General features: G+C 36.0%; 1 protein-coding gene and 1 pseudogene across 9 annotated transcripts; one reads left to right on the top strand and one right to left on the bottom strand.

Annotated features, from left to right (window-relative positions):
• On the top strand, positions 1–23,463 carry LOC128170712 (uncharacterized). Of its 9 annotated transcripts, none has more exons than XM_052836477.1 (7): positions 1–101; positions 11,029–11,130; positions 11,346–11,395; positions 14,397–14,446; positions 17,187–18,870; positions 19,352–19,434; positions 22,095–23,463. In XM_052836477.1, the coding sequence occupies exons 5-6, from the start codon at positions 17,190–17,192 to the stop codon at positions 19,408–19,410; spliced, it is 1,740 nt and encodes a 579-aa protein (XP_052692437.1). In that variant the 5' UTR covers positions 1–101; positions 11,029–11,130; positions 11,346–11,395; positions 14,397–14,446; positions 17,187–17,189; the 3' UTR covers positions 19,411–19,434; positions 22,095–23,463. The 9 variants fall into 9 exon arrangements, with proteins under 9 accessions (XP_052692437.1, XP_052692440.1, XP_052692436.1 ...); XM_052836480.1 differs by having other exon boundaries at positions 11,346–11,408; XM_052836476.1 differs by having other exon boundaries at positions 11,346–14,446.
• On the bottom strand, positions 1,329–8,326 carry LOC128170702 (uncharacterized; annotated as a pseudogene).
• Positions 23,464–24,272: the final 809 nt, after the last annotated feature.

Here is a 24,272-nt window from a genome sequence, read left to right as displayed (position 1 = left end):
GCTGTGACGTTTATGCCGACCAGACGATAGACAGATTGGGAAGAGGAAAAAGAAAGTTAATTTCCATCCGTTTGGGGAAATTAATCGCCGTGAAACAAAAGGTTTGTCATATCATATATTCTACAATTTAGTCTTCTTCTTCAATATAGATGATGCTATAGTGACAATTTAGATGAGATACAACGCGATATTTTTAAAAAGCAACTATGTAACTGTTACATGTGTATATTCACAGGCACCTGAATTTTTATCAATCAGTCGCTTAATAAGTCATATATCAAAAAATTCTACCCCTACTATATATAAATACACAAGGTGTGCAACGCCATTTTGACCCCCTCGTCGATTCAGACTTCAATTTACCACATAAATCGGATATGCCTACCGGTGTGCGTGTAGCATTGGGTTCAAATATGATATATCTCGCTATACATTTCTTCCTAAAGTTTAATTCCAACGCATTGATAATGCTATCAACTAAAATTCACGCAAACTTCGAATTTCGTCCCGAGGCTCGATAGCCATCAGCTGACGTCACAGAATTACAACTCCGCACTGAATGCATACATACATAAACTTTTTAAAACAACAATTATAAATTTATTTCATTGACAAACTATGATTAGAAAAAATAAAGAAACCTAAACATTATCTTGTTTGATATCCTTCATTTTTTTTAACATTTGTTTGAAATTGGAATATCAAGGGCAGGTAACTCTATAGTGTTTACAAGCGGGAATTTTTAAATTTGAAGAAGATCGTGAAGAAGATGAATTCGGTTTTCGATGCTGCTCTTTGGTATGTATCAATGGGTTGTATATGTATTTGAGATGGCAATAAATCTCACAGAATAATAGCATTTCACTGACAATCAATATATTCAGATTTTATGCACTGTCAACATTTTCTTTAATACTCAAGTATCATCATATGATTTTTTTTTTAATTTGTGGACACAATAGATCTATATCTTAGCACTAAGTTTAATATATTTATATTGACATCGATGGAAAAGTTAAAAAATTAATCACAGTTGTTGGCAGTTTATAATTATATAGAAAACATACTGTAGGGTATACAGAGAAAATAACAACTGTTTAAGGCATATACTTTAGGTCATGCAGACTTATGCACTCTCTTGATCAATTGATAAAACTGCCAACTCCTTTGATTGTGTATTTTTATAATACTTGCCACCGAGATCATGAAAGACTTTTGTCAAAATTTCTTTTATAAAAGCACAGGTGTGAAGCTGGTGGCAATACTAATTAATCTCATTGTCCTCTTTTCTGCACTCCAAATTCACATCAATAGTCACAAAATTCAGCTCAATAGTATCATTGTTTTTATTCACAATGGAAAGAAATGAAAGTATATAGCTTTCGAAAAATGTACCCTTGTATCATGTTTCAGTACTAGGTAAATTGGGTTGATTATGTCTTACTAAAGTCTTGAAAACAGTCTACTATATTTGCAAAATTGGTAACAAAGGGAGTGTGAAAGTACACTTGTAATTCATGTTACTTGCCCAAAATTGAATATGTATTATAATGGCATTTATTTCTTGCCCTTCCCCTTCCCCTTGCCTTTGCCCTTACTTTTAGCTGTAGGTTTACAAGTCTGACAGACCCATCTTGAATTTTTCTTAAATAAGAAAGGTTCATCCCCCTTAATTTCAACACAGCCATAGTGATACCATAAGTTACACTTGTCACAGGCAATGCTCTGGAGAGCAATATCAGTGGGATCCCAATTACATTCTTCAGAACAAAGGTTGCACACATAGGTATCAGTTTCAGAATATGATGTAGATGGGTCATTGGAAGATGTTTGTGATGGTTTCCTTTTCTTCCTTGGTTGCAGTTTATCTGAGGATTTTTTCTTGGTTTCAACTGTTTGTTTGGTCTCGACTCTGTCCCCCAAAGCAGTCACTTTAGAACGAAGAGCCTGCTTTTTCTTTCTCGGAATAATGTCTTTGAATTCTTTTATAGCGTCAACTAAACCAAGTTTAATAAAATGATTCATTACATCTGTAAACAGATCAAGGAGCATACAAAGAAATATTTCTTCCTCAATTTCATCTGCTTCTGATGCTTTGAACAAATTCACCCATGCTTCCAACAAATCAGGATTAGATAGGAGAATATTTCTGCACTCTCCTTGAAGGTTTTCTATGTTCAAATGTATGAATTTAGGTGTCAAATACATTTGCAGGATTTCATTTGCTTTAGAGAAGAACTGATATACTGGATCGCTGACAATGAACAAGCCTCTAGAGCTGCCCTGTTTATGTAGAATCTCTTGCATACTAGGATCTTGGGAGTCTGCATTGTCTTCACTTATTCTCAGTTGCTTTAATAAACTTTGTTTTCGATAGGAGAGTCTGCGACCCAATCTGCTGTTTTTAGATACCTTTCCAATAGATCTGATGACAGCTTTCTGCAATCTGTCTGCAATTTTGTGGATGCAAGCTCCAGCCAGGTATCTTATTTTACCCTGTGCAACTTGTGAGGGGGCATCTACAGTTCTTTCAGATTCTTCAAATGCCTGTTGCTGATGTTTGATGATATTCTTTGTTTTCTTTGCAATTTCACATTCCATTAACCAAAACACAAGTTTAGTTGAAAATTTGTTTTGGTTGCGATTAATTGGTTTGCTGTGGAAGAGCTTTTCACACAAATTTTCATGATACTCACTAACCAAAAACTTGTTCAAATTTCTATAAGCATCCACCCACTTTTCTGATGTTTCTGGGTTTTTGCTTAGGACTTTCACAACTGTCGAATAAAGATGTTTCAGGTGAATTTTCATTTCTTCATTCTGGTCATCATAAATCTCCACTGGAATATGGCTCAAAAACTCTGATTCCAGATTTTCCTTGATGAAGTCTTTAATCTTCCATAGCAATCAACAAACTGTGTTCCTAGGACAGGATTCTCACATGCAGAGTTTTCAATTTGTGTTTCTGCAAGTCTTTCAGTTGCACTTGAAGTTGAAATGTTCATTGTCTCTTCTATATCAGAGTCACTTTGCTCTTGGCATACCTGGTGACAGCAGTCAAGGTTTTCAGTAGGCTCTTTATGTTCTTCATCATAAAAAGCATAAACTGCATCAGGGTGTTTTAACTGGGCAGCCTTTAAGTTAAAGTTGACAACTCTGAGGCCCTCCTTATTTACACAGCGACCTACAGCAACTCCCATCTGGCCGGGGGCAAAAAAAGAATAACAATCTACTTCCACACACTGCAGAGTTTGTCCTTGTGCTTTGTGCACAGTGAGTGCAAAAGCCAACTGTATTGGATACTGAGTTCGGCATGCTAATGATTTCTGTTGTTGTGGACTATAAACATCAAACTGAAATTTTGGCACTGAAACAGTTTTACCATCAATGTTGATCACTGGATCCTGCCCTTCTCTTAAATGAAGAGCTGTGCCCCTTGTCCCATTGAAGACTCCTCCACCAAGGTTCCTGGTGATGATAACAGGTGCCCCTTCTTTTAAAATAAGGACCTTAGGTGCGTCACATCGGAATAGATGCCTTTTGTCACCTATAAAACATCATTTTAGTTTGAATAGCAAATATACACAATAACAAAAGGTCCATTGGCCACATCTTTAACCTGTACACCTTGCTTTATAGAGACAAGCAGAAGTTTTGCATTTTCAATATATGTTACTATTGAAAGGTATACTAGTAGTAAAAAAATTAACCTTCATTATTGAATGTTAAATATCTTGGGGAAAATTTTATGAAAATTGACATTGAAAAAAGTATATAAGTGATAAGCATTGATATACCTTCATCTTCGGACTTAAAGCACACTGCGTTTCCAGGCATGTCTTCTATCATTTCCTGGTTAATGAAGGCAACATCAAATCTTGTGCCAAACAGGAAAGTTGGTGAGGTATTGTATGGAAGAGGCCTGTCCAAACTTCTCATGAGGGCCACAGTCTCTGCTGAAGGCGATCCATCACACAACTCATTTACTGCTAATATCAAATCAGGCTCAGACTGCCTGATAACCTACAAAAAATAGTACCCATGTTCAACACAGAAATTGCAATATAATTATTTCTATATTTTCACACATTTACAGTGTAATCAAGCATGAGTATTACATGTCATAGTGACAGCTAGTAACATGGGACAAAGTGTAGGACTCACTGCAAACTGTATATATACTCTGTATAATTTTTAGCTCTGTGAAGCATTGCTTACCTCTTTCAAGTTAATGTGATGTGGAAAAGTCTTCTGAAAAATTTGACTTGTGAAGCAGTATGATCCGTCATCCCCATATAGATGATTTGGAACAGGGGGTAGCTGCTTGAAGTCACCACTTGCTATAACCTTAAAATACATGTATATTGAATTTTTATGTAATAATTATATCACAATTATATCAAAACTATATCACAATTTCATACATTATAATTTTGTTTAAAAACAATAAATGCTAATAACCTGCAATCCACCAAATGTATAGGCATTCCCACGAACAAATCTGCAAACAGATTCAACAGCTTCAAACACTTTCTTCGACAGCATACCAATTTCATCAATGAAAAGAACTTCTGCCTTTTGTATTCTATCTTTGGCTGCTGCAAATCTGTCATCACTTCTCATAAGTTCATGAAGCCTCTCCTGACTGTACCTACAATCCATTATACCACACCAGTGGTGTAGAGTGGTGGCCCCCATCCCCAGCTGGGTGCTTGCCATTCCCGTTGTTGCTGTCACAGCAGTGTTCTTTCTTGGAGACATAAACTTTATGAGTTTCCTGAAAATTGATAATACAATATTTTTTATAATACATGTGTTTACAAACTTTACATGAACAGTTCTTGAATAACATGGTCATATCTTTCTTTTTAATTTCAGGATATCCCTTAACTACAAACACTCCCCAACGGGTCGCATCAAACTAGATAGCATCTGCAGCAAATTAAGTGGTTTTTTTAATGAGCATTACATTCCGGTGCCTAACAAAGCAGTTATTTCAAAACTTGTGCCATGCCTGTTTCAGGCCAGCAGGTGTTTTGTGTATGAACAAAGTCTGCAGTACACAGCATTTGAAAACCTAGAGGAAATTAAAGTGGATCTTCCATCACAGAGTACCAGCCTTGCAATTCCACCATATTGTGCCATTTCTTTCACGATTTCACAGGAGTTACAGTTAAGGTGCCAACTAACAACCTGCATTAATGGTAAACCAGTATATTGTGATATTCAGTTCTTACAAAACTATTTTGAACTCTCAATTATGGGACTTGTCTTGAAAAGTGGATTTCCTGTTTCCGTCACACAGGACAGCATTGACAGTGTCCTAAATTTTCTGCAAGCATTACCTCTTTGTAAGGGAACAAAGGAAAGATTTCCAACTCAAACAGATTGTGTGGAAGAAGTATGGTCCCTTTTACATGATGAGAATTCCTCAGAAAATAGATTCAGAAGCAAAAAATGCCAAGTTTTGCTTAGCTTCCTCCACTCTTCCATCGCTTGTTGTGCACAATGCTCCAATGCAAGTAAAAAAGCAAAGAAAAGGCATCTCAATACAGCAAATGACAAGAAGTTGGATACTGACCATCACAGTGACAGTGCACAAAAGCATGACGGAAAATCTCAAGATACATTCATAGCTCTTGACAAAGACGATGAGACTGACATGAAAGCCATTTTAAATGATTTACTGTCAAAACAACAAGTTCCTGCTCACCTTCACGTTTTAATGGAGAACCAATTAAGAAACTCCCAGAACATTGATGTTCACCAAAGAAGATGGGACCCGAAAATCATAAGTGTTGCCTTAGGCTTGTATCTTAAGTCACCAAGTGCATATGAAATGCTAAAGAAAACGAACATGCTAGTCCTCCCATCAAAGAGATTGCTGCAGTATTACAAGAATTCAGTGAAACAACCAGTTGGCATCAGTGCTGATAACCTACAGTGGATGAAAATGGAGTGCAGCAGACAATCCGTTCCAGACTTTGGGAAACATGGTGGTCTGATCATTGACGAGATGGCTATACAAGATGACCTAGTAATAGAGAGAGCAGGGGACGCATGGAAGCTAGTTGGAATGGTAGACATGGGCGAAACTAACAACAACATCTCAGTTATATGCAAGAAAGACAAGAGAGTAGAGTTGGCTACCCATGCATTACAGTTTGTCTTCCATGGCTTTACTGGGTTTAGGTGAGTCTCAAATTAAATATACCTGTATCAAAGATGTAAAAATAAATGTAAAATTAATCAAGTTTTTGCCTTATTAAAGAATATTGGGTTTTTTTCATATTGCATAAATCCTATGGAATATATGTACATGTAAATTTAACTTAGTTATTTGTTCTATATTAAATTGCAATACACCAGCACATGTATAAGATTGGAAACATTTATTTTGCAGATGGCCTGTTGCATATTTTGGATCGAACCCTGCCACGGCTCACCAACTCTATACAACATTTTGGGAGTGTGTTGATGTGCTATGTGAAAGAGGTTTTACCGTAGACTATGTTATGTTGGATGGTGCCTCTACCAACCGAACATTCACTGGCATGCTCTTCGATGGTCATCCTGCCGAGAGTAACTGGAAATTCCATGATGTTTTTGACAGACATCACCAGATCTGTGCAATCCAAGACATTATGCATTGCCTGAAAAAACTGCGAAATAACATTGAGTCCAGCAAAGGTGAGCACAAGGCGGCCCCGGGAAGATATCTGACAGTGAATGAGAGACCCATTATATGGGACCACTGGGAGGGATGCTTTCGCTTCAACTGCCAGAGTGGTTTCAGAATACATCGCAGTCTCACCAAGGAACATCTTGTGCTAACTCTAGCATCCAAGATGAGAAACAAGTTAGCCACTGATGTATTGAGTAAAGACATGTTATACCTTATGAAGGCGTACCAGCAGACAATAAAGAACCCCGAGTTTCTGGCTTCTTCCATTGCCCTGCTCGAACATACATCGGTGCTGATTGATATATTCTGCAATAGAAACAGGCCCATTTCAAACCTTACTGACCCAAGACTTGCTGAGATAAAGGCAGTTAGCCAATTCTTTGAATCCTGGAAAAGAACTGTGGAAGAATCCCCTTTCTATGTGGCCAGCAAACATTTCCTGACCAGAGAAACTGCAGAAGACTTACAATCATCCCTAGTAGGATTTATAGCACTGTGTCAGCTGCATCTCACCTCAGGAAACAGTATCAATCCGGGGTACATAAACTCTGACATAGTTGAAAATTTTTTTTGTCAGCAGAGAGGAATAAGGAATGGCCTGAATACAAATCCCACCTTGTCTCAGTACGGACCTGCTAACACAGCTATGATTCTTGGCCAATCGACTGTGTCCAACAGGTCAAATTCAGGGAACTCTGCTACCTACTTTACTGCGACAAGCAAGAGAGCATTGAACCCTACTCGCAACAAATCAAAGAAGATGAAGGGAATGAGAATATAGCTTCCAAGCCCGAGGTATTTATGATATGCATGCAAACTCAGTTCGTATTTATTTGTGATAATCTGTGCATCAGGCGTTGTTACCCCTACCCCCCCCCCAGTCCATTTGATTATTTTTTCAACTGAATTTAACACTCAAGCCAGTGGAGTCTGTAGATGTACAGTAGTAGTTGGTGGTGGTGGTGCATGGGGAGGGGGGGGGGGTCAGCTCTGCAGATTAGAGTGGGTGGCAACTTGCAAAAATTTATTATTATTTATAGGGGGTGTTGCAAGCTAGAATATTTCAAAAGGTGAGTGTTGGTGTCGCGTAACAAGTACTAAATTCCCAAAACAGCCCCCCCCCCCCTTTCCACATACTATAACCATGTCATGTTTTCTGATAGAAATCAATGACTATTAAATATAGTGGTTGCAACTAAATTATACCTCATCATATATGTCTTCCCAGTTCCACATTGTCCAGTTAATAGACAACTGTGTCCGTTTTCCACCAAATGCTCCATCTTGGCGTATGCCGCGAAATTTTCCGGAATTTGCTATCTCGGTTTCGATTTTATGTATGCATTCAGTGCGGAGTTGTAATTCTGTGACGTCAGCTGATGGCTATCGAGCCTCGGGACGAAATTCGAAGTTTGCGTGAATTTTAGTTGATAGCATTATCAATGCGTTGGAATTAAACTTTAGGAAGAAATGTATAGCGAGATATATCATATTTGAACCCAATGCTACACGCACACCGGTAGGCATATCCGATTTATGTGGTAAATTGAAGTCTGAATCGACGAGGGGGTCAAAATGGCGTTGCACACCTTGTGTATTTATATATAGTAGGGGTAGAATTTTTTGATATATGACTTATTAAGCGACTGATGGATAAAAATTCAGGTGCCTGTGGTGGTGGTGGTGCATGGGGAGGGGGGGGGGGGGGTCAGCTCTGCAGATTAGAGTGGGTGGCAACTTGCAAAAATTTATTATTATTTATAGGGGGTGTTGCAAGCTAGAATATTTCAAAAGGTGAGTGTTGGTGTCGCGTAACAAGTACTAAATTCCCAAAACAGCCCCCCCCCCCTTTCCACATACTATAACCATGTCATGTTTTCTGATAGAAATCAATGACTATTAAATATAGTGGTTGCAACTAAATTATACCTCATCATATATGTCTTCCCAGTTCCACATTGTCCAGTTAATAGACAACTGTGTCCGTTTTCCACCAAATGCTCCATCTTGGCGTATGCCGCGAAATTTTCCGGAATTTGCTATCTCGGTTTCGATTTTATGTATGCATTCAGTGCGGAGTTGTAATTCTGTGACGTCAGCTGATGGCTATCGAGCCTCGGGACGAAATTCGAAGTTTGCGTGAATTTTAGTTGATAGCATTATCAATGCGTTGGAATTAAACTTTAGGAAGAAATGTATAGCGAGATATATCATATTTGAACCCAATGCTACACGCACACCGGTAGGCATATCCGATTTATGTGGTAAATTGAAGTCTGAATCGACGAGGGGGTCAAAATGGCGTTGCACACCTTGTGTATTTATATATAGTAGGGGTAGAATTTTTTGATATATGACTTATTAAGCGACTGATGGATAAAAATTCAGGTGCCTGTGGTATATTGAATCACGGGAGTCGGCAATCTTATCAATAAATAATACCTAGAGTCAAAATAAGTAAAAACCCAGCCATGAGCTTCGCTCACGGTCATTTCGTGAACGAAGCTCATGGCTGGGTTTTTACTTATTTTGACTCTAGGTATTATTTAGGGGAAAGTGTTGATATTTGATAAGATTGCCGACTCCTGTGATTCAATATAAAATGGCTGACCCGGAAACAAACCTTCGAAAACGTTTGAAAAAAAACCCAATAAAAAACTGTTGTAACTTATCTACAGCTAAGGGAGGAAGGGGTAGGTTGTTTCAAATCAACAACTGTATATATATACCGGTAGATATATAGGGGAAAGTTAAGTGTTGCTAATTCGGGCAGGTGTGATATTTCGGACACTTAAAAAACACTGTTGTTGTCCTTTGTCTTCCGATTTTCTTGTTCTCGATTTTAATTTTGTCAAACGTACTATGTAATGATTGGGAAAATACCGTAATATATGTGCATGAGTTACTATACCGCGATTGACTTCGAAAATAAACGACCTTCACCTTTTATGTTTTAAAAGTCGGCCATCATCAAATTTACGTTTGACAAGTCGAAACCCAGAAAAGACTCCTTCCTTAAATCAGAACAGTTGAGAAAAGTAGATCCTGCAAAATTTTGTTGATGCAGGTATCAAAGAAATTTTTCGACCAATCAGAAGTGCCAATATCTTATCAAAGTAATAAATATTAAATGATAAATTTATTTTGTACCCTTGTCAATTTATAAGTTTTAATTATAAAACTGTCTTTTTAAAATCATTTAATATTTATTCGTTTGATGAGATATCGGCGCTTCTGATTGGTCGAAAAATTTCTTTGATACCTGCATCAATAAAATTTTCGCCGGATCTACTTTTCTCAACTGTTCTGATCTAACACAATTTATAGAACGGGAATTTCCAAAATAAACACTGTCAACAAAGTGTAAAGTTGTGTCTGTTTTATTGTCAGCAAACAAAATACAACTTTATAAACATAAAAACTTGAAAGTCTGACCTTCAAAAATAAACACAACACAATATATTATTCACGAAATAGAAAATTAAGCGTCTTCTCACGATTTCGTCTGCTTGAGATCAATCAACATTACTGCGAGGCTGGCTGTTCCTTTTCCAGAATAATTATAACGAACATATAGGCCCATACACTTTCACGGTAACACTCCTCTTCAAATTTGGTAACGATGATTTTTAATTTACATAGGCCTAGTACCCTACATGATCGGTCATCAGAAATTCAGAATAAGAATCATTATGAGTACAACCTTCGGCGCATTCCAAGCGGCAGATATACCATTTACGTACATCACTGGCTATATGGTTACCACAACGTTTACAAAAGTCGCTTATACATACTATTCTTTGTTGACATATCAACTATTTTCGTCCATGATCGCCTCTCCTTGGATGGTTATGTCCAGTTGAATATTCCAGCGATCTCACATTAAAACCAGTTTTATTACGAATTTTTCTGCACAGTGAATAATATCACAAGCTATCGCATGTATTTTCTAATCGTTTTCAATTCAGTCGGTTAAGAATTTAACTCACTATTTGTGTTTAATCCATTAAATTCAGTTCAATATAGCTCTACATCAGCTGAATCCATTTTGAATATTGTTGCTGTTGTTGTTTTTTGTATTCATACGCGCCGCTTCATTTACATTATTTACATTTTTGATCAATGACACTTCACATTTTTTGATTTGAAAATGTTATATTAAATGATAAGAAATGAAGATATTTCTAATTTTTTTTATTGATGGACGTATCAAAGAAAAAATTGACCGGAAAACTTTTTCATCAATGCGCTACGCAGCTATTTTTAGATGAAGCTATTTTAAACGAACTCTTTTAAAAACGCGCTCTAATACAGACGTTAATTTATGTGTACTATGTCATCAGTTTCAGAGAGCAGTGATACGGAATCGGAAAACCACAGTGTGGTGATCCAGAAACTCAGATCAAACTCTGTAAAATTGACAGTATCAAGAAAGACAAATTGATGTGTGTATAATATGTTTATGTCATCCATTTTAGTTTAGATTTTTCATCCCCGCTCCTGTAAAAATCCAGTCATGCAGTTGCCTTTTTATTTCAATTTTAAAGAAAAGGTTAAGAAAACAATTAAGAAAAAAATCAGAGACTATATATATAGATAAATAAATAGTTCATAGGTTATACCAGTCTGTAGAATGTAATAGTCCATGGTCTCTTTACAGGTACTCTGTGTCCGACTGTTGACTGACAGATCAAAGAGAGAATATATGTGGTATAGTATTCATGTAATGTCAGTATTTATTAAGTAGCTATACTCTGTATGATTAGGTCACCTGAGTCACTCAGGAGACCCATTGCTATCACACGTTTGTCGTTGTGTGTCATTCATAGACATTTTACATCTCCTAAATCGATATGAGGGCAGAAGTCATTGTGTTAGTTCTGGGGTAAGAACTGTTGCCCGAGCGCATAGGCCGAGGTAATTGGGATCTGCAGAACCGAAAATGTCTAACAGTCTTACTAGATAATTGAAGTTCTTGACTTGATGGTTCATATTTATTGATAAAGTTGTATTTTGTTCGCTGACAAATTAATAAATAGACATTTTACATCTCCTAAATGGATATGAGAGCAGTGGTCATTGTGTTAGTTCTGGTGTAAGAACTGTTGCCCGAGCGCATAGGCCGAGGCCAACAAAATAATCAGCCAGGGTTAGGGAAATAGCAAAGCATGGGACATAAGCCAGTAATTAACATGTATGTATAAGATTGCCATTTTGCCAACATTTGACAATTTGGTGTGAATTGTAATTTCATCGCAATAACAGTCTGTTTTCCACATGGGGTAAAGACACAACTGCATTTTACATACATGTATGTTTTATAAACGCATTTTAAAAAGTCACATTCTGTATTTAAAGTGTCACATTTGAAAAACTGTGAATAGAAATGTCAATAGAATCAGAAAGAAGGCAAATCCTGAGTCAGCCCTCATTTCTATAACTAAGTTATGGTGATCTGTGTGTGTGGAGAGAGAGAGTACATATTTTAAAAAAAGGTCGACACAACAAGGTGCCAAGAAATGAAAGATTTTGCAATCATTGTAATAAAAAAGATTTAGAAGATGAGTTCCACTTTATACTCATATGTCCTTTTTACGCTGAATTACGAAAGAAATATATAAAGAGTTTTTATTACAAAAAACCAAGTGTTTTTAAGCTAGTTAAACTTTTAAGTGTGAACAACACAAAGGAACTGAATAATTTAGAGAAATATTTGTCTAGCGCTTCCAAAATGAGAGCACAGCATTGTAATAATACTACAGTTTAAACTACTTATCATACATTTATGTCCATTCATATCTTATGATATGTATATGATTATATTGTCTTGATATGTCCACTCACTTACTGCACATTGCACATTTGTATATAATTTTATATGTATTATAATTTGTATTCCAATGAGTTGTAAAGCTCAAGGATAATAAATTGAATTGAATTCACATATTTGAGAAGTACAATAAATGACGAAAGAGGGAGAGAGAAAAAGATTTAAAAATATATAAAGAAAAAAAATCAGACACTATATATATACATAAAATGGATCAACATATTAAGCATTGTATCATATAAATGTGTTTATTAGGTCACCTGAGTCACTCAGGTGACCTATTGCAATTGGTCTTCGTCTGTCGTCGTGCGTTAACAATTTTACATTTTTAACTTCTTCTTGAAAACTACAAGGCCAATCGTTACTATTTTTGGTGTGAAGCATCTCTATGGTAAGAAGAATCTAAATTGTGAAATTTATGGCTCTACCACCCCTGGGGTGCCACGGGCGGGGCCAAATATGCAAAAAAAGCCAAATTTTCAAAAATCTTCTTTTCTACTCCCATGCATGTGAGGAGCATGTGAGGAAAAAACTGGTTGCATGGTTATGATGTCCATGAGGCCTTCTACCAAAATTGTGAAATTTATGGTCCCTGGGTCAGGGCGTCTGGCTCTAGGGTGGGGCCAATATGGCCATATAGTAAAAATGTATTAAATCTTAGAAAATCTTCTTCTCTACTACTATATATATATTTTAAAACCTAAATGCATGATAATGATGTCCATGAAGCCTTCTACCAAAATTGTGAAATTCATGACCCCTTGGTCAGGGGTTCAGGCTCTAGGGTGGGGCCAATATGGCCATATAGTAAAAATGTATTAAATCTTAGAAAATCTTCTTCTCTACTCTCATATATTTGTTAAAAACGAAATGCATGATTATGATGTCGATGAGACCCTCTATCAAAATTGTGAAATTCATGACCTCTGGGTCAGGGGTTCAGGCTCTAGGGTAGGGCCTATATGGCCAAATAGTAAAAATGTATTAAATCTTAGAAAATCTTCTTCTCTACTCCCATATATATTTGTTAAAAACTAAATGCATGGTTATGATGTCCATGAGGCCCTCTACCAAAATTGTGAAATTCATGACCCCTTTGTCAGGTGTTCAGGCTCTAGGGTGGGGCCAATATGGCCATATAGTAAAAATGCTTTAAATCTTAAAAAATCTTCTTCTCTACTCCCACACATGTGGGCAAAAAACTGAATACATGGTTATGATATCCACATTCTCCTTTACCTAAATTGTGAAATTCATGGCCCCTGGGTCAGGGGTTCAGGACATGAGGGGGGGGGGCAATATAGTGTTAATGCATATAATGTTTAAAAATCTTCTTCTCTATTCGCACACATCTGTATAAAAAAAATCTGACTAATAATTATGTTTACCAGGAAGTCCTCTACTGAAATTTTAATAATCATGTCCCCTGGGGTATGGGTTTTGACTCTAGGACAGGGCCAAAATGGATGTATAGATGTTAATGCATATAACATTAAAAATTATCTTCTTTACTCCCGCACACCTGAAAGGAAAACTGAATTCATAATTTTGTAGACCAGATCTTTTAGTTTTTCACCAAAATTATAGGTTTCACAGTTCTTTTTTAATTAAATGTGGTTGTCATTACAAATTTCTAATTTTTCTACTCGAGTATGAAACCTAATTTTAAATTAGATGCATATATGAGACTCCATGACAAGTTTGTGTATGGGATATATGCTACTCAGGTGACCGTTAAGGCCAATTGGCCTCTTGTTATGAAATAAAATATGGATCGACATATTAAGCATTGTATCATATAAATGTGTTTATTATTAAATCCCGCACTTGCTCGGGATATCATCTAGTACTTGAATGTAACAGCTGATGGTCTTTTTTCAGGTTCCTTGTGTCCGACTGTGTACTGACAGATCAAAGAGAGAATATATGTGGTATAGTATTCATGTAATATCACCATGTTCATGTAGCTATATTATGTATTTTTAGGTCACCTGAGTCACTCAGGAGACCCATTGCTATCTCACGTTTGTCGTCGTGTGTCATTCATAGACATTTTAGTATACATCTTTTAAATGGGTATGAGGGCAGTAGTCATTGTGTTAGTCCTGGGGTAAGAACTGTTGCCCGACAGCATAGGCCGAGGTGAACTTCAATTTCTTACCCAGGAACTGACAATATAACTATTGCCCACATTCCCATTTGATGATTGATGTGTTAGACAAGGAGAAACATATCCTTGTGATAATGTCTGGGCTGGGATATTGTCCAATTATCTGCCCGGGGGACTGTCAAAAATCAACCAGGGTTAAGGGAATAGCAAAGCATGGGACATAAGCCGGTAATTAACATGTATACATTGGTGGGTTCCCATTTTGCACACATTTGAGGATTAGGTGTGAATTGTATTTTGATAGCAATTACAGTCTGTTCTCTACATGGGGTAAAGACACAACTGCATTTTACCTATGTTTTATAAACACATTTAAAAAAAATCCCATTCCGTATTTCATAGGTGAATAGTAAGATGCACATGTTTGTAAGAGAGAGAGAGAGAGGGAGAGAGAGAAAGAGAGAGAGAGGAAAGATAATAGTAAGATGCATGTTTATAAGGAAGAGAGAGAGTACAATAGTATGATTCACATGTTTATTAGAGAGAGAGAGAAGGAGAGAGAGAGAGAGAGATATTACAATAGAAAGATGCACATGTTTGTAAGAGAGAGAGAGATTACAATAGTAAAAGTCACATGTTTATAAGAGATAGGGAGAGAACGATTAAAATTGTAAGATGCACATGTTTTTAAGAGAGAGAGTGTGATAAGAATAGAAAATGCACGTTTTTAAGAGAGAGAGAGAGAGGAGAGAGAGATATTACAATAATAAGATGCATGTTTACAAGAGAGAGAGTACACACAATAGTAAGATGCACATTTTTATGAGAGAGAGAGAGAGAGATTAGAAAAGTAAGATGCACATGTTTGAAAGAGAGAGAGTGAGGGAGAGAGATTAGAATAGTAAGATGCACATGTTTATGAGAGAGAGAGATAACAATAGTATGATACACATGATTGTAAGATCTATAGTCTGTCCCAAGATATTTTTGCCGCATATTTTCTTAAATTATTCAATATTTATAAATATCTCTTGGTTCAGACGATGTTCATTCAATAGTATGAAAAAATCCCAAGATTTCCCCTTTGAAACGCCCCCTCTAGCTTGTCGGGTATCAGTACACGGCTAAAAATAAAAAGTCTACGAGGTTTTTCCATTGCCAAGGAGATGAAGACGCCCGGATGATAACGTTGACAAATTGCGCGAGGGGTCCCGAGTATTTCCGAATGGAGAAAAGATGTCAACATTCCCCATTATAAATCTCCGTAGGAAATCTGTTTTCGTTCCTGTGAATTTTTACGAGGGAAAAATGATAATGTGTGAATGAAGTTATCTTAGGAATTTTCCCTTCCATCGAATTTAATTGCACTTCAGTCACAGGTATGTGTATTTTTATTAAAAATCGTTCAAATAAGCAGCAAAAATATCTTGGGACAGACTATAGAGAACAATTGTATATGAGAGAAAGAGAGAGAGAGAAGAGAGAGAGAATACATAATTAGCTCAGATAGTTAAAAAATTGATAGAAAGTAAGATTACATGACAAAAAAGAGAGAGAGAGCGAGAGTGCTTAATTTAATTTAAAAAATGAGACTACCTGTTGGTAGAGAAAGAGAGAGAGAGAGAAAGAGGAGAGATAGAGAGTAATTTAGAAAGTGAGTTTTTAAAAGAAAACAGGCATGCATATCTGAGAGTTAAGATTTTTATTAAAAAAATACATGTTTAGCAAAGTACAAGCAAGTCAGAGAGATAGAAAGAAAGAGCAATAGTAAATATCTGAGAAATTAAATAAAAATGAGTGTGCATGTTTCATGTGTAGGAGAAATAAATCTGAGAGAATGAGGTCAAGATAGCAATATTACTTTGATATAAACAACAGATTAAAAAAGTTCTCCAAGATATGAACTTGGTTCTTTATGAGAGAGAGAGAGAGAGAGAGAGAGAGAGAGAGAGAGAGAGAGAGAGAGAGAGAGAGAAATAGTAAGATGCACATGTTTTACAGAGTATGTCAGAGAGAGAGAGAGAATTACATCTTTGAGAAAAGGAGTAAGATATATTTTGTACATTAACATGTTTAATGAAGTTTGTCTGAAATAGAAAGAGAAAGAGAGAGAGTACATATTGAGTATTAAAATTATGAGAAATAGATGGAGAGAAAGAAAGAAATAGAAAGAGCAGGCGTACATGTTAAGTCTGAGATTGAGAAACTGCCTTCCTCTGCTAGGTAGTCATATAGTACACTTTCTTCGTTAGGTACACACTCTCTGTCTCTCCCTCTCTCTCCTTTGCTCTTTCTATTCTCTCTCTCTCTCTCTCTCTCTCTCTCTCTCTCTCTCTCTCTCTCTCTCTCTCTCTCTCAGCAATCTGATGTTGTATTTTTCTACTGGTTGAGTGTCTCTATAATCAGAACCAGAATGATGGACCGTCAATTATCTAAGTAGGGAAAATATAGTATTTCTTTTAAAAAAAACATCTGCTTAAATCTAAAATATTTTTTATAAAATCTGACATTGAATCTCTAAAACAATAATAATTCTAAAACTCTTTATTTTCATTCAACAGGTTATGACCCAGAGCCCTCACATCATGGACACAGCAAGCTCCCCATACCGAGTACATCTGTGTTTTAAGTGTTCGGGGGGCACAGAGTACTATTGTGTATCGTGTCCATGTGATCTGTGTCCCCAGTGTAAAGAGAACCATGTAAAAGATCTCCAAACAATAGACCATGATGTTGTGTCACACCGTGATAAAATCAACTACATCCCAACACAAGAGATCTGTGTGAGACATCCTAGCCATGTTTATAAAAAGTACTGTGAACCTTGTCAAGTTCCTGTCTGTTTCCACTGCAGAAAACATAGAACTCACAGACAACTTGATGTTAAAACAGCCTATAAAACAAAGCGACAACAACACAGAGGAACCATTCACACCATCAGAAGTGAGGCTCTCTTTTACAGACCTGTTCTCCTGACAGGAATCAAAGCTGATGTCAAAACCTGTCACACAGAATTCTCTCCCCTTCAATCAGAGATGTTAACAAAGGCCCAGACACTGAAGGATCTCATTGACTATGTGGTATATGATCTATTGAACAATGTGTTATGTTACTTTGATTTCAAACACAGATGTAAAAAACAGAAGATAGAAATGATCAGACATATTATCAGACTAAGGAGATATGAACACAGATATGTACAGCCAGCATTCACATTCAGTGCGCTACAATTCCTCTCCTTCACAAAGACAGCCCTCCCCCAGATACATCTTACACTCCACACCAGCCAGCTCTCCATGACTGAGTCACTCAACAAGGAGGATGTGATGGAGTCACTGAGTGCAATCCAAATCACAGAGAGAGGAAACCGACGCGTAGGAAACCAGTGTCTGCTGAAACTGACGTCTGGTGCTGAGCTCCATCAATCTCTCACACTGACAGGTGTTGATTATTGTTATCACATTTCCTGTGTGACATCAGACCGGGTCTGGGTCAGTGATGGAAGCTATCTCACGTTGACAGACACAACAGGTGTCCCTCTACATCGTGTGAAGGATTCAGATAATGATTATATAGGATCACACACAGTGAACAGTGAGAGTGAACTGATTTATATAGACTGGAATTCTAACATCAACAAACTGTCAAAGGATATGAAAACAACCACCACATTTATAGATACAACAGACTCTACATGGGACCCAGTGTGTGTGTACTGGTCCCCGTCCACTGGGGATCTACTGGTCGGGATGCATAACGATAGGACAGAGACAGGCAAGGTAACCCGGTACAACCAGAGTGGACAACTCACACAAACCATACAGTACCACAACACAGGACGGGGACTGTATGGTGATCCTATCTATATAACAGAGAACAACAATGGGGATGTCGTGGTGTCTGACAAAATAGACTATGTGTCTGGTGCTGTAGTGGTGACAGAGCGTGGAGGAAGACATCGTTTCTCCTACACAGGACATCCATCAGGATCAGGACTATGGCCACATGGAATCTGTACTGACGCGCTGTCACACATCCTGGTGGGTGATGGTAAAACCAAAACAGTACAGATGATAAATAAGGACGGTCGGTTCCTGTCATATCTACTGACAAAATCACAAGAGATGGGTAAACCATGGGGCCTGAGGTATGATGTCAACACTCACCGTCTCTGGGTCGGATCAGAGTACAACAACAAGAAGGTGTGTGTCTACAGGTATATCACCAGACAGGACGCTCTGACAGGTAAGTCTGAGTCATTATCATTCACATTAATTAGATATAGATAACTAAGACACACAGTCCGTGTTAATTATCAGTCAATAAGATACATGTAAGACATGTTTATCTGTGTGATTGTTTGTCAATATAAACAACTCATTGTTACAGGGTTAGCTGTATCTACCAGTCATTGGGAGTCAGTGTTTATCTAACATAAACAGAAATTAGATACATTATTTTATTAATTAAATGTACAGTTACATGTCATTGTATTTAGTGAATAGAAATAGCAGGTTGCTGTATTTAATTAAAAAATATATAGAGTGACTCATGTTATTTGTAATCAGTTATTTTGTGACATGTTAATTGACTTAACTTGATTAATTAGACAAATAATAAAGCAAGTGTCATGGTAATCAGGTTAAAGTTTTAATTGTAGATGTAGCTCTATTATTACATATAATGTATGGAATTTATTAATTAACAGCTAATTAATGACTTGTAGATGAAAACAGACCCCGTCCTGATGGGGACACCATGTCCAGCTCAACACCAGCCGTATAATGGAGATAGCTGGGATATTGACAGGTTGTAAATGTTTCTGTACAAATCTAGTCTGCTCTCAAAACCACACATGTTGTTTGTCACTTTGTTCAACATCTGCAGCTGAAATTGAGCTGTGTATAATTCACATGGACTGTAATACTGACTCCTGTTTATTTCACACTTTGTGATCATCCAAACATGGCTGTCTGTTGCTGAGTGAGAAACATCATGTTATACAAGTTTTATTTTCTGAATGTGGAATATTATAAAACAAATATCCACATGAAGTCTATAATGTTAAACTGAACAATTAAAAATTGAAATGTCAGATCTTATCAATTTGTAAATGTATCTTGTTTTGCTAATTGTGCCATTATTAGACCCCATGTAATGGAATTGTTAGAGAATAATGATTTCAACCTATCCGTCTGTCAGTCCTGGATTTTAAGCAAAACTCATATTAAACATCTGCACAGAAATTTATGAAACTTTTAAAATATTTAGGACACAATGTGTAGATGTGTTAATTACTAGGAAGTTCCGATTCATTTATCTTTCTAGGAATTTTAGCCCCATGGAACTTAGAATTCTGGGCAGATGCTGAATTTAGCAATGGTTTTTTTGTAGGTACACTGTATTTGGGCACAATGTGTTGATTTGCATGTTACTAGGAAATTTTTATTACAATGTTTTGTCTTGAAATTTTGAACCTTTAGAATTTAGTATGTTGTTGTTTAAGATAAATGATTAGATATGTGCATAATTGCAGAAAGTTTTGATCTGATGATGTTTTGCTAGTAATGCCCTTTATCATTTTTAGCTCAACTGAGCTGAAAGGTCAATTGAGCCTTTCTGATCACAATATGTTTGTCGTCTCTCCGTCTGTTTGTTTGTCTGTCCGTCAACTTTTCACATTTTCAACATCTCCAGAACTACTAGGCAAATTTCAACCAAACTTGGCACAAAACACCTTTAGGCAAAGGGGATTCAAAGTTGTGAAAATTAAGGAAATTAAGGGAAGATTATTAGGAATCATTGAAAATGTTTTAGAAATTTTTAAAAATCTTCTTCTCAAGAACCATTTGGCCAGGAAAGCTGAAACTTATGAGGAAGCATCTTGAGGAAGTGTAGATTCAAAGTTGTGAAAATCATGACCCCAGGGCCACAAAGGGGGGGGGGGGTGTCAAACTTTAACATAGGAATATAAAGGTATCTAGAGTATATCTTTAAAAATAAAAATCTTCTTTTCAGAAACTTATCAACTAGGAAAGTTGAAACTTGTGTGGAAGCTTCCTCAGGTAGTGTAGATTCAAAGTTGTGAAAATCATGACCCCAGGGGGTAGGATGGGGCAACAATTGAGGGGGTCAAACATTTACATAGGAATATATAGAGTAAATCTTTAAAAATAAAGATCTTCTTTTCAGGAACTAATCATCTAGAAAAGCTGAAACTTGTGTGGAAGCATCCTCAGGTAGTGTAGAGTCAAAGTTGTGAAAATCATGACCCCTGGGGGTAGGATGGGGCAACAATTGAGGGGGTCGAATTTGTACATAGTAATATATATATATATATATATATATATATATATATATATATATATATGTATATATATATATTTATATATATATAGAGTAGATCTTTTTAAAAAAATTCTATCAGAAACTTATCAGCCAAGAAAACTGAAATTTGTGTTGAGGTATCCTCAGATAGTGTAGATTAAAAGTTGTGAAAATCATGAACCCTGGGTGTAGGGTAATGGGTTAAATTTTTACATTGGAATATAATGATGGAGTAAATCTTTAAAAATTTTCTTCGTAGAAACTAATCATCCGGGAAAGCTGAAACTTGTGTGAATACATCCTCAGGTAGAGTAAATTCAAGTTTGTTCAAATCATTATCCTCGGGGGTAGGATGGGGTCACAATGTTTGTGGGGGGGGGGGGGGGGGGGTGGACAAATTTATACATAGGAATATAGAGAAAAATCTTTAAAAATCTTCTAAAAAAACATTTACCTTGAAAAGGCTGTTACTTTAGTGAAAGCAACCTCAAAAAAGTAGATTCAAATTTGTTCAAATTAAAATCTTAATGAGTAGGGTGGGGCTACATTGGGAATCCAATTTTACGAAGGAAAACATTTTTATTATTCACAATAGCTGAAATGATATAATATATATTTTTGCTTATATGCAAGCATTTTTGTCTAATGACATATTGCCGATTCTTTAAAATTATTTAGACTTTGGCCCCTGGACGATTCTTGGGCCTTACAAGGGGTTAAGAGATTGAATTAGGTTTATATCTCATATATAAACAATTGTTTAGGATCTTTTGGGGAACTGCAATGCTCATATAATGTGACATGACTATAAAATCAACCTCTACTTAGAAAAGGGACTAATGATAATAAACATAATATCCAGGTGGAAAAATGAAGTTTTAATTATACAGGATCTACATGTATAGTACATTGTCCAGATAGCATGTATTATGACTCCATTAAGCTGATTTTATCAAACCTAATGTTCCTTAAGTGAGTGATGTGGCCCATGGGCCTCTTGTTTTTTGTATTTAAAGCATGCTCTGCCATTGTCAAGTAATGGGAGAACGTGGGGTATTTGAGCTTGCTCACTTTTTCTTTTCAAAGTATTTGGTATTAATCATTTAATACAATTAAATGTTATTTACTTTTGTTTCTTGCAGACAAGCTGCTTTTTTAAACGCCTTTAGGGGGAGACAGTAGAAAACCTGCTCGGATTGCCCATAATTCCAATGGAGTTACAGAAGTCAACATATTACCGGTCATCAAGGGACTTTGTGTTCTGTGTACGTTAACTCAACATGAATGGACTCTGTGTCTGTGTGTGCGTGAACTCTACACAAAAATAATGCGTCTTCAATGGACTTTGTGTTCTGTGTACATAAACTCTTTATGAATAATGCCTCATCAATGGACTCTGTCTTTTGTGTACATGAACTCTACTGTAATTTGTTATCATACATTTTTTGTCAATTTTATCTAAGTGTAAATGTTGTCAGTATATAATATGTTTTACATATCTAAGCTCCTGAAATTTCTGGTATCATTCGGTGCTAGGACGGAGATGTCCATTACAATTGTAGCCAATGTGTCACATAGTGTTTTGTTTTTTAGTTTTGATTTTTACACAAGAAATCTTGTATGTTGTAGTAAACATTATTTTCAAAGGGGAATAACTCGAAATTTGTATTTTTAGTCAGGATGAAAAAACAGTTATTCCCCCTTATATAATTTTCCTAAGATGAAGTTTGACTTAAGAATGGGAACTGAATTTGATGGTGTTCATCCCTAACAGTTTTATTGGTAGGATTGAATATCAGTTAATGTATTTTAACAATATATCGTGATCATTTGAGAAGAAGTGATCTGATAAGCTTTTGATAAGTTTTAGATGTTTTTTTTATACAATGTTATGTAGTTTTAGTTTCAGTATGTAAATACACATGTAGTTGATGTTAGTTTTTAATTCATTAAGTTTGAGCTGTGCATGTGTAACAATTGGTGCATCATATATTGCTTGTTGTGCTCAAAAGGTAGGTCACAATGACCCAATTAGACTTATGGTAGTTTATAGTGAAACTATTTTAGAACATTTATTTGAAAAAAAAAAAAAAAAAAAATTGTGTTTTAGAAATGATGTACCATTCATTATACCAGAAGTCATGTACTCATGTATTTATCAATGTGAAAGTAGGTCATGATGACCTGAATTTGTAATTAGCATGTTGTTAATCTTATGTATTTGTTAATGGTGTTTAAGCACATTTCTCGCTCTCTGTATCTCTGTTGACCAGATAGATAGGACAACTCAAGTTAATGTCATTTATTTGGAGAAATATTGTACGTAAGTTTAAGCGAGATTATGGGTTTTTTTTGTTTACGGACACAATGAAGTAACTTATATACATTGTTTTTGTTGTATTTTTATTGTGTTTACACTTACCATGAAAAACATAATACCTGTATACAAATGATGTTTGGGGAAATGTAGCGAGCTGTAGATAAAAGTCAATAAACTTAAAGTGACATGTCTATATTGTTTGTCTTTTTTCATAGTCAGGCAGTATTGTAATACATGGTACAAAATGAGGACACGGATTAATCAGACTTCACCATTGTTAACAGTTCAACGTATACAGACAATACTGTAACTTTAGGTACAAGAACTAGAGCATTATTTATTGAGGTGAACCATGTCAAGTTGAATGTACCAATGTCCTTTTGTATTCACAATGACATGTTTTTAATACTCAACTGTTATTTCAACTGTTATCCTCCCAAAAAGGGACTATTTATTTTGTTATACTGAATGTCTTAATTTTAAAGAAAACATCACTGCTTTTAGATAGGAATGATGTGAATTCTGAGGCTAACCGTACGCGCATGATTTTCGCGCATGTAACAATTCGTAATGTTATCCGTTGCTAACGCTGAGGGTAATAGAACAGATTATGAACTGCGTCTAAACCAATCAGATTTCAGTATTTAACATGAAAGTATAACAAAACGAACTGTTACATGCGCGAAAATTATGCGCGTACGGTTCGCCGTAGAATTAACTTCATTTCTATATAAAATCAGTAAAATTTTCTTTAAAAATGAGACATTCAGTATAATAAAATAAATAGTGCCTGTTTGGGAGGGTAACTGTTGAAATTGACCCTCCTCTGAGAAATTATCCATTAACTTTAAATAATTCAAAGAAAAATTTTCACATGTTTTTACTAAAAAAAATTGAATGTTTTCCTACATATACATACATACATACATACATGCAGAGAGAGAGAGAGAAAGAGAGAGAGAGAGAGAGAGCTCCCCTGTTCAAAAAGATATATTAATAT

This window comes from Crassostrea angulata, chromosome 2 (genome assembly GCF_025612915.1).
Source record: "Crassostrea angulata isolate pt1a10 chromosome 2, ASM2561291v2, whole genome shotgun sequence".
Classification (NCBI taxonomy): Eukaryota; Metazoa; Mollusca; class Bivalvia; order Ostreida; family Ostreidae; genus Magallana; species Magallana angulata.
This window is presented reverse-complemented; position numbering and strand designations above follow the sequence as displayed.

Excerpts from the sequence above, each read along its gene's own strand:
- LOC128170712 (XM_052836477.1), top strand. The coding sequence starts at position 17,190 with ATGACCCAGAGCCCTCACATCATGGACACAGCAAGCTCCCCATACCGA. Across the intron at positions 18,871-19,351 it reads CAGACAGGACGCTCTGACAG|ATGAAAACAGACCCCGTCCT; the intron begins GTAAGTCTGAGT and ends AATGACTTGTAG.